Raw genomic sequence first — 10,861 nt, 5'->3', positions numbered from 1 at the left:
TATAATAGAATATTTATTTGACAAAAGCAGCAAAAAAATGACCAAATACAGGTGAAAGTTGCAAGAAAGACAACTGATTTTAAAACATTTATTTATGGTCGCACATGTACAGCTCGGGTTCAGGAACATGTTCAGAGATGCTCATCCAGATTCACTTCCACAAAGTTTAACAGTTGCACAGAGATCAAAACAGTTCGCCACGTGAGTCAGATTTGGTTCTTAGCAAGGTACACAGTCATTATAGTCACTTTAACAACAACAACAACAACAACAAAAAAAGTGAGAGGATTGTCCTCAGCAGAAGTGGGCGAGGTCGGTCTTCCTGCAGCCCACCTGACAGCACATGTTGGCCAGGAAGATGTTATTATCCCGTTTGGTCATCTCTGAGGCCAAACTGCTGAACTTCTCCAAGCTGCTCTGCTCCCCTGTAGGCAGAACAAAACATCAATGAACACTGTCTGTTTTAGAATCTAAGCCTTTAACTTGGTCCTCTGCAAACGCATTAATAGTGTAACTTTAACCTTACAATCTGAATGTAACTGTGCGGGAAACTCTGTTCACCTTACTTTAAACATGACTTCCAGTAAATGCTTTCTATAGCAGTTCATTTTAGCCGACAGTGTTTCTCAACAAGTGCAGCTGATGAAGCACTGCTTTCAGACGCATCCTGTGTAATTCGTCCATGTTCCCTTTAAATAAGGAAGCGCTAAATGACTGCACGGATGAGCTCGGTCTTATTTGTCTTCTTCAGTGTCACTTTACGCTTTCCGATCAGCACGGCTGACACGCTAACTGGGTTTATTTGTGTGGTGTATTAGAGAAGACGCCCGGGGAGCCGCCAGCTACAGCATTTAATCATTGAGCTGCTGACTCCTCTGGCAGACTGTGCGTCGCTGTGCTGGGAAACACCTGTTTGGAGAAGCCCTGCGCGTCAGCCGGTGAATTAATAACATAACACATGAGGTGTAGCAAAAACTGGCAGTCTGGTTAGAAAGCACAAACTTTAGCTTGTGTTGGGTTTCATTTAAGCCTCAGAAGCAGATACAGAAGAAGTACTGTGTGGGCAAACTGCACTGAGATGGTAACTCGAAAACATGCCATTTTTTTAAAGTGATATAAATGATATTTCTATTTTTTTCTTGAACGCGGTTACACCCTCACTGCAATTTAAATAATATAAATTAAAGGGTAAATACACAGTTTGTTACTGACTTTTTCTGCATCGTTCTTTCTTGAAGTCTGAACCACTAAACTTGTAGCAAATGAAACTATAGAAAGAAACTCAGCTACTAACAGCGCGTCCCTGCTGTTGTGCGAAATGAGTAAAAGCAGAGTTTTCTCACCATCCACGTCTGGCTCGCTGAAGAACCTCCTCCAGCGGGACGCTCCACAGGTGTAGGAGATGGCGTTGATTAACTGCTTACCGCACAGCTTCATTGCCGTCACTTGCGCTCTCACCTGATCCACACACACCACTGCGCACAAGAGCAGAGGCAAAACCACCAGAGCACGCATGCTGGATATCTGACTGTTGCTCTTCCAAGCCCACCACAGCTGTTCTCTGATTCTGTCTGTTATCCTGCCGCTCTCTCGGTTATTGATCCGCCGCTCGCATCCTCCTTATATTAGATTCAATCCACCTTTGACTTCATTGATGCAGAGTGTCTTTCCACCTCCCTCTAACCAGCCCTTAGCCCATCCCAGTCACACACACACACACAAAACTTGTTGTGCTTGCGGTTATCTCCACCATCACCATTTTCAGCCATCTAAATTAGAGTTACGAGCATGAGCCTTTTACAACTCGGCCGGCAATCACATTAGCAATGGTGCAGCCCCCCCTTAGCACCCCCCCCCCCCCCCCCCCCCCCCCCCATTACCCATGATTGCACTGACCTTCACTACTCTGCATGGCTAATTAAGGGATGCAAAGTGATTCCCCCTCGAATCAAACAGATGTTTCTTCTGTTTACGACGCTCTGATGGCCCGTCTGTCTTTGACTTTACAGCAGTTTGGGTCATACAAGAGGAAACAAGTCAATGTTGACAGTCCATCATGCGGTCATTACGGCGCTGCTGATGGTGCGATGTGACATTTCAGCTCGGTCATTAACAGCGGAGGATATGAAATTATGTTAGATGGGCATGATGCGTAGTTATAGCAGCAGAAAACAACAAAAAATATACAGACACATAAAAATATTTTTCAAATAGTAGAATCAAGCAGTATTTTCTAACTCTTAATCTTTCATCCAAACCAAACCAATGGTTCTGTCTGATGAGCAATTCCATACTAGCAAACTCTACCCTTTATTCTTTTGCAGGACACACGGAGATACAGTAACTATAACAGTTTATACATGAAGTCGGTGTTTTGACCTTGTTCAAGAAATAATAATCTTTCATTTTCCAACTCATTAGGCTGGTAGCATCTTAGAGAGGCAGCGTTTCACCAATCTGCAACAATGTGTGTCTACAAATTGCCGAACACTTAAAACTGTGAAAACATTGAACACCTCATCTGTCTACAGTACAAAAGATAATTTAAAAAAAAATGAGAGAATCTGAACCTGATTCTGTCATGGGAGATGAAGCCATGTGTGAAGATGATGCATAAACCTCGCCACCTTTGCTGGGTGAGACAAATAGACTGTGGTAAAGTGAAAAACTGTTCTGTGGTCAGGTCAATTGAAATTTGAAATTCTTTTTAGAAAACATGGACGACACGTCCTCTGCGCCAAAGAGGGGAGGGACCCTCTGACTTTTCATCAGCACTCAGTTCAAAGTCAAAGGTGCGCATGAAACAGTCAACCTGAACATCTGGAAAAGCAACATCAGTGCTAAAAGCTATGTACAGGTTTTAGAGCAACATGTGCTGCCATCCTTCAGGGGAGGCCTTGAATATTTCAGCAAGTCGATGCATTCTTCAGATACTGCAACAGCAGCAGGATTCAATTCATTCCCGTTTTATTTGTATGGCACCAACAAATTGATGCGTCTTGATATGTTTTAGATTTGCACATCGCTGCATTCTGTTGATTTTCACATTTTACACATTTTGTAATTATGGTTGTACAAAAATTCTGAAACTGGAGGTTTACTGTCCCTGACATGTAAATCGGGATATTAAGAAACAAATGGCAACGTCATTTGCGTGCACGCATCGTCACACTGATTACACAAGCTGGATTCTGTCTGTCACGCAGCGCTGAGATTAACTGCAAATCTTAAAGGTCACCAGCAGAGATGGGCAGTAACGCGTAATCCGATTACTTTTTTCAAGTAACGAGTAAAGCAAGGGATTACTATTGCAAAAACGGTAATTAGATTACCGTTACTTTCCCGTAGGAACGCTGCGTTACTGCGTTACTAAAACAGTGATTTTTTTTGCGAGAATGTCTCATGACAGTGACATAAGCAAGTGCGACGTTCATGACAACAGCTGTGTGCAGATCAACAGTGGATAATATATCGAGTGCAGAGAGAGTATGAGCGTGCAGCGTTTAAAGCGTGGAAGTACTGACCTTACTTTGAGTTTGATTCCATACAAAGTGACAAAAACATTAGTGTCCGCTGTGCGTGGGAAGAAAACTTCTTTTTACAGCGAAAAAACCCCTAAACTTCCAACAAGCACCGAGTAGCTACGATGTAATGGGAAACTCACAGAGAAACTCGCGGATTCTTCCACTGACCGCGGCACACCTGCACCAGGGTAAACCGCCGCCTACCCCACTCCTGCTTTACAGGTGAAAATAGAGCAACAGGACCGCTGAGTCTTTGACTTTATTTATTTTCTGCTGTGTTTTACTTGCATCTATTTGAAAGACTGAGTGTAAACACAAAAAATATTTTATTTTATGTGCTGGAATGTGCAGAAAATAGGTTTAAATATTAAACAAATTTCTTCCAGTCAGAGAATGTTGCATATAATTAAATGTTTGCTTGATGCATAAAGTTAAAAGATTAAAACTAATAAAACAAGTTTTAAAAAGAGACTTTTCCATCTGATTACATTTTGTATGATGGATTATGCAGAAAAAGTAGAATTGGGCTGAAAGATCTATCACTTTATCACCTATTCAGGTTGTAAATCGTGTTTTTAAAAAGTAACTAAGTAATTAATTACTTTTGAAAATAAGTAATCAGTAAAGTAACGGGATTACTTTTTTGGGGAAGTAATCAGTAATTAGTTACTGATTACTTTTTTCAAGTAACTTGACCAACACTGGTCACCAGTGTATGTTGCACGTTCGGGGTCAGGCAGCTTGCTTTGCTTTCTTATTTATGAGGCTATTTATTTATCTTCTCCGTTTTACCTAGAATATGTTATCATCGATAACTGCACTACTGTCTGTCTTATAAAAGGGATAGAGTCACATTTTTCTGGTTGAATAAAGGCTTAAAAGAAAAACCAACTCTACGTGCTCAAAACTTCGTGGACACAGCCTAGCTAAACTTTAAGACTGGGCTGTTTTATATCACAATATATGATAATATTTTACACATTTCTGAGTTTGTGGCAGCAGTTTTGGAGAAGTCATTTCCTGTTGAGCCTCGAGAGATACTCGTGCCTGTAACATCCAACATCAGCTGCTGATATAAGTGAAACTGTGACGATTGAGATCAAATCTCTGTCATCATTGGAGATATTAAAACATATATATGTCATAAAATTTTAAAATCTACATTTTTAATTAATAGAATGAAATAACAACTATTGCTATATGCAATGTATTTTGAAGGCTAATATATCTGCCTCTACATTTAACTCACAGCCGTAGTTGTAGGTGTGCAACTAACATTACCTTGGTATCACTGCACACATGTGAAGGACAGCTTTGAACGTCCGTGCCTTTCTCTCCATCCAACCAATCAGAAGTTACATCCCCAGTAACACATGATCATCTGAAACTTTTCTGCTGTGCAACATTTTATTTTATACTATTTTAACTTTTTTGAACTTTTACTTTACTAATTGATCATTAAATTGTTTCTAACGCAGCATTTCGTCTGACGTTTTTGGACATTTGTGTTTTTTTACTTGTTCTCAGAAACGTTGCGCAGAATCTTTGTGACAATAAAAACATGACTTCTATGTTTACTTTAATGCCCGAAAGGAAAATGTGATGTTTTCAGATTACATCTGTTTTAATGGGATTGTTCATATCTCACGGAGACATTCAGTCGCCCTTTTCTCTGGGAACTACATTTTACAAAGGGAGCCACAAGATAAGCGGATGAAGCAGACATAAACCTAATTGGCTCAGGGAGACTGCATCTTTGGTCTATATGAACCTGTCAGACAAAAAGCTGACCTCAGCAGCGTCCTGCTGAAGGTAAAGCGCCCGGAGGGTGAATTCTAGTGTATTTGCAATGTTAGCCAACCATCGGTCGCCTGTGTCTGACTACAAAGGTTTAAAACTGCTGAACTTTTTTATAAGACCAGCACAAGTGCATTAACATACACCCCGGGAGGCTGAGAGAGCTGTTAGTTTAAAAACTTTGTTTTCAATGCTTGTTCCTGAAAAGAAATATAGATAAAAACACATAAAGGTTAAAAATAAGGGCAAGCACAAACAAATACTTGTTGTATTTCTGCACTCATAATGTTTTCCAGTTTTCTGTTAAATTATCACAGAAGGATCCTGGAAAACCTCCCTCCTCTCTGAGCTGAACCATCATCTGTCCATGTTTGAACCTGTGCCCAGAGGACTGAGTCTCACAACTTTCATTTTTTACATTTCCTTTTTTTTAGAAACAAATTAAACATTAACTTTTAACTTCAGATTCATGTTCTCGTGGTTTTTTTACACAATTTCTTTAAACAAAGTGTACATTTGCGCTTTTCTGGAGCAGACTGGAGCGCTTCAGCGAGTGCTGCCTTCAGTTATCACTGATATGAAAAGGCCCACGTGGTTTATTATATGTCTACATGTCATACAAATTATCAACGTCATATAAAAAAACTGCAGTTTTACTTCTACAACCAAAAACCTGCTGATTTGGAGGAAGAGAAGAAGAAAAGATGAAAGTCACCGTGCTTCTGTGGAGAAGCACCGTTACAGTCTTCTCTCTCATACAGGCTCCTCTTGGCTGTCCTGTACTGAAGCTTTAAAACTAGACTGGAAAAGTGTGTTTTCTCATTGTTTTTTTGTTTGTAATATGTTTTTATTGGTAAAATTTTATGTAACAGGTGTGTAAATATATAGCATGACTCAGTGAGGAAGAGAAGTAATGTCAATATGAAATGGCTCATTAAAAATGTTATTTCCGGCCATTGAACCTTCACTCGTTTCCACTCTGGTGCCTCGGCCTTTTCATTTTACAGGAAAGATTTCCTGTTTTCAGCTCAGTAAAGTCTAAACTCAGAACTTACACAACATTTTCTGATTTGAGGTAAAAATGTCTGAATGTAATGCAGAATTTAGCAGCAGAGTGTATGTAGGACTATTGACTGTTTCAGCTGTTTCTGTTGATTTTAGTTTTTAAAAAAAGGAATGGATGACTTTTAGTTTAGGGTGAGGTCTGCAATAAACACCTGGATGCTCTCATGACCCAACGTGTCTTGTCTTTCTCAAATAGAAAAATTTGATTTGGACACAGAAAAAGCTCAAAATGGATTTTAGATTTTATGTAAAATCACCACAAACCTGTGATTTGGGCTCAGTGGGAATAAATCAAATATACTTTAGCTTTTGTCTACTGCGAGGTGAGAACACACTTGCTTTAAGTTGACATATTTTCTTTCAAACTTATTTTTGCTTTAAATGTCTTGTAGCATTCTTCTTAAAAATGGCATTTGCACATGAATAAAATCTCTCATATGTACTTCTTCCTGTTTGTCTCTACGTGAGGGATGTGGAGGAACCCTGCAGCCAAAGCCAGCTCATATCGGTTCATTTGTTCTTGGAGTTTCTTCTGTTTTTCCAGGTTTTATGAACGAACAGAGAACATCTACCAAACCTTCTGACTCAGTCTGACTTATTTCTGCCAGAAATCTGATAATAACAGAAATAAATACATTTTTACATAAAAAATAGTGAATTGTCCTTCCTGTAGACAGCTGCCAAAGGGAACATACGAAACAAACAAAGAACAAAAAAGTAAAAACAACAAGTTAAATACAACTATTATCATCATCATCATTTATTTATTTATATAGCACTTTAAAAACACACCTGTACAAGTGCTGTACAATACTAATATGCACATTGATTGATTGATTGAATCTTTATTTTGAACATGTTGAAAAAGTATAAAAAAAAAAATAGAATTAAAAGAGACAAATGAACAAAGCAAACAAAAGGAAAACGAGCAACCACAACTCCAAATAACGTCCATGTTCAAAAAGGAGCAGGAAGAAGCATAAGCTTATTTAATCCCACCCCTTTTCCACTATCTAGTATCAATAGACTACAGAAATACCTCCTTGTAATTACATTATATGTTATGTGTAATTTTTTTTTTTTTTTTTTTTTTTTTTTAATATATACACATATATGTTTCTATCTATCCATACCTACGTATATACACACATACGCACATATACACATTTTCAATAACCCCATTAACACCTGGAGGATACACAACCTACAATTACATATATATATATATACATACATACATATACACATACATATATACCCATACCAACAAACCCGTGCATGCGCACACACATGAAAATATTAGACAAGAACACCCTATCAAATCTCTACCTTTTCCCTGTACCCTGTAAAAACCATATCCTTAAACCGCTTTTTAAAAACCAGACATAAAACCAGACATAGCAATAAAAAAAAAATCAGTTACCCACAGAGTTAAAAGCCAGAGAATAAAAATAGGTTTTTAATAAAGACTTAAAAACTAAGCTTGGGTAGATAAGCCTATTTCCAATAATGTCTGGCGATCATAAAACAATGCAGGGCTGACATGTTGCACAAAATTGACTAAAAACAGTAAAATAAAACAAATAGAAGAGAGCGACAGACGGCATGCCAAACACACAGGCGCCATCTTCCTTTCTCTGTTCATGACAAAATGCATTAGCAAAAAGGAACAAAGGTATTATTATTATTTATATATTAGTTTATTATTTATTAGTTTTTAATCACAAATAGTCACAGAATTGTATATTTTGATGATGTTGTATATGGATTAGTTAATTTTCTTTGCATTAATAATGGCTCTGTTATTTTACCCTCATTAATGTGTGCTTCATACAGAATTTCAGTTATGAGGATAAAAATTAAACATGTGTTGTATGTGTAAAAGCTGGACAAAGGTGAGCAGTTATAATCATAAGACTGATTTTCAAGAACAAGGGTGACGTGCAGAGTTTTAGTAACTACAGAAAGGTAAAGCTGATGAGTCATCGTGAGTTGCTGAAACTAGAAGCTAAGGAGAGATGTGATGTTCAGTGAGCAGCAGAGCAGCTTCATGCTGAGAAAGAGCACTTACAGACGGGATGTTTGCTTTGAGAGGTCAGAAGGAGCTGCACTGTAAGTTTGTGGAGCTTGAGAAAGCAAATGATAAGGTGCCAAGAGAGGAACTGTGTCTGCGAGGGTGCTGCAGGACACGTATGAGGACTGTGAGACAGTGGTGAGGTGTGCAGTAGTTGGGTTTAAGGTGGGGGCGGGATTACATCAGGGAGAAGATCTGAGTCTTTCTTGTTTTCTGTGGTGATGGACAGATGAAATCAGATGAAATCAGGCAGGAGTCTCTGTGGACTGTGATGTTTCTGCACAGCATTGTGATCTGCAGTGAGACTGAAGGCAGGTGGAAGGGAGTCTGGAGAGGACCTCAGAGGAAGTTCACGACTGTAGTGAAGAATAACATGTAGAGGGTTGGTGCAGTTCTAAGGATAGATGACAGCCTCACCTCTCAGACGTTTACACCAGCAGATGTAAGGAAAGAACAACCTGCATCATGACAGACTCCACCCACCTTATACACGGCCCTCCCCTCGGGCCGGAGGCTGTGCAGTATCTGGTCCAGCAGGCTGAAGAATAGCTCTCAATACTCACAATTAGCGTTATGCACTTTTAATGGACTTATTGATTAAGCCATTATTATTATTATAGTTATTATAATTGTTACTATTATTTGAATTAGGTCATTACTTATTTCTAACATTCTAACCTATGAGAACTCAGACCTGAGTAATTCTCTGTCATGTTTCTTCATTATGAGTGACAATAAAGAACTTTGAACCGTGAAACTATATTGTTCAGTTTTATTTTAATACTCTTCAAAGTATTCTCCGTTTGTCTGCTACGTCAGATTTATTCTTGTGTCTGTGTTCCCTTTATTGAAATTCATAAGAAGATGAAAGTGATAAGATACTGTGACGATCACAAACATTTTGTCCCCAGAGCCTCATAGGTAGTTAGGATGGTTTTAAACTGACAGAAGGTCTAAGGAGCTTGGAAAGAAAAGCGTCTTCTTTAAGTTGCTTGAAGACATTTCACCTCTCATCCGAGAAGCTTCTAGGGTCAAATGGTGGAGAGTCCCACATTTAAACCCTGTGGGGGTGTCTCCCCCCAAGAGGGACATGGACCCCCTAATGATCATCTACCTAACCACATGAGCCAAGGTGTGAACACGGGTGTGGGTCACAGTCAGCCAAGGTTTCGGGTGAGCTCATTGTGAAACCTAGCTCCATCCTATCATGTGATTTCCTGAGGTTAGATGGCCCAGGATGTGAGTGGGCGTTAAGGCGTCTGGGAAGGGAACTCAAAACTGGATTATAGATGGCAGACCGTTGGTGTCGTAAGCCCCGCCTCTGTTCAAAGATGGCCTCTTTTATTCCTCTTTCAAACCATCTGTCCTCTCTGTCCAAAATGTGAACATTGGCATCCTCGAAAGAGTGACCTTTGACCTTTAGATACAGATGGACTGCTGAGTCTTGTCCCGTGGAGGTGAGAATTATACTTTGGTGAATTTTAACTATATAAAATTGATTCAGTCCTTGTGAGTACAGCCATAAGGCAGAAATATGTCGACATACATTAATTACTATTTTCTGTTCCTTTTTTTCTATGCACGGATAATATTTACACTAAAAGATTAAAAAAATCGAAAATATCCACAGAATATGTGACATATTAGGTCCACATGAAAAAATATTTACAGCCCGTCTTTTTAGAAGTATTATGCAATTATTGAATAATTATTATCTACATATCCATGCTTGAAAAATATTAAACACATGTCAGTGTGCTACATACTGAACCTACATGACAGAAACAGAGTATCGATATTATCACTCGTCTCGATACTATTGATATTTGGATAGACCCGCCCACCTCTTCTCATTTAATCAAGTAACATTGTTATGTTGTTTGGATTTCATTCACGGCGATTGTTTTTAAAAGGCCAGCTTTGAGACAAATCTCATCCATAATCTCTCTGAGTCAGAGTATAAACCCGGTACAGCCAGAGCTAAAACTGCCCCTGCTGCTGCAGAGCCCCTCCGGGCCTGTAGGGGGCATTTTCAGAAGACTAGCCTGTCGACATGTAGCTGAGGAAGAAAGGCAGTATGTAGTAGTGCAGCAGGACCTTCAGTGTTTTTACGAACTTAGTAAAAAATGTCGCTCTTCTTTCATTTAGTTATATAATTTACACAGGACAGTCAGACACTCGTTATCGGTCTCAAGGTGAGTCTTTCTTGCTGCATACGTGATATCGCGTGCAAACTGAAGAAGGTCATTTTCACATTAGCTCCCAAGCTAACCTGCTAGCATCCATGTATCTGTCAGGGACATCAGCACTGTGAAACAGCTATCAGTCCTCTGTATTTGTGTAATAACCCGTGGCTGTTCCGGCTGGATAAACCCTACAACCTGTATATAATTACTGAGGT

The 10,861-nt window shown here is 39.1% G+C and overlaps 2 protein-coding genes across 3 annotated transcripts in view; one reads left to right on the top strand and one right to left on the bottom strand.

The window, feature by feature from the left end:
• On the bottom strand, positions 1–1,590 carry insl5a (insulin-like 5a). Its single transcript, XM_085252210.1, has 2 exons — positions 1,344–1,590; positions 1–425 (listed from the first exon to the last, which is right to left on the bottom strand). Exons 1-2 carry the CDS (start codon positions 1,513–1,515, stop codon positions 295–297), a joined length of 303 nt encoding a protein of 100 aa, XP_085108336.1. The 5' UTR covers positions 1,516–1,590; the 3' UTR covers positions 1–294.
• Positions 1,591–10,494: 8,904 nt separating this feature from the next.
• Positions 10,495–10,861, top strand: part of pars2 (prolyl-tRNA synthetase 2, mitochondrial) — a 5,714-nt gene continuing 5,347 nt past the window's right edge. For both annotated transcript variants that reach the window (XM_085252798.1, XM_085252797.1), the window contains exon 1: positions 10,495–10,655. The gene's annotated coding sequence lies outside the window, so the exon portion shown is untranslated. The remainder of the gene's footprint in view (positions 10,656–10,861) is intronic.

Source organism: Mchenga conophoros, linkage group LG17 (genome assembly GCF_057382185.1).
Source record: "Mchenga conophoros isolate Kocher_MC1m ecotype Shallow Benthic linkage group LG17, M_conophoros_male_GT1.1, whole genome shotgun sequence".
Taxonomy (NCBI): domain Eukaryota; kingdom Metazoa; phylum Chordata; class Actinopteri; order Cichliformes; family Cichlidae; genus Mchenga; species Mchenga conophoros.
This window is presented reverse-complemented; position numbering and strand designations above follow the sequence as displayed.

Coding starts and splice junctions, on each gene's coding strand:
- insl5a (XM_085252210.1), bottom strand. CDS start 1,515: ATGCGTGCTCTGGTGGTTTTGCCTCTGCTCTTGTGCGCAGTGGTGTGT. Junction 426..1,343: donor CAGCGAGCCAGACGTGGATG/GTGAGAAAACTC, acceptor TTCTGCCTACAG/GGGAGCAGAGCAGCTTGGAG.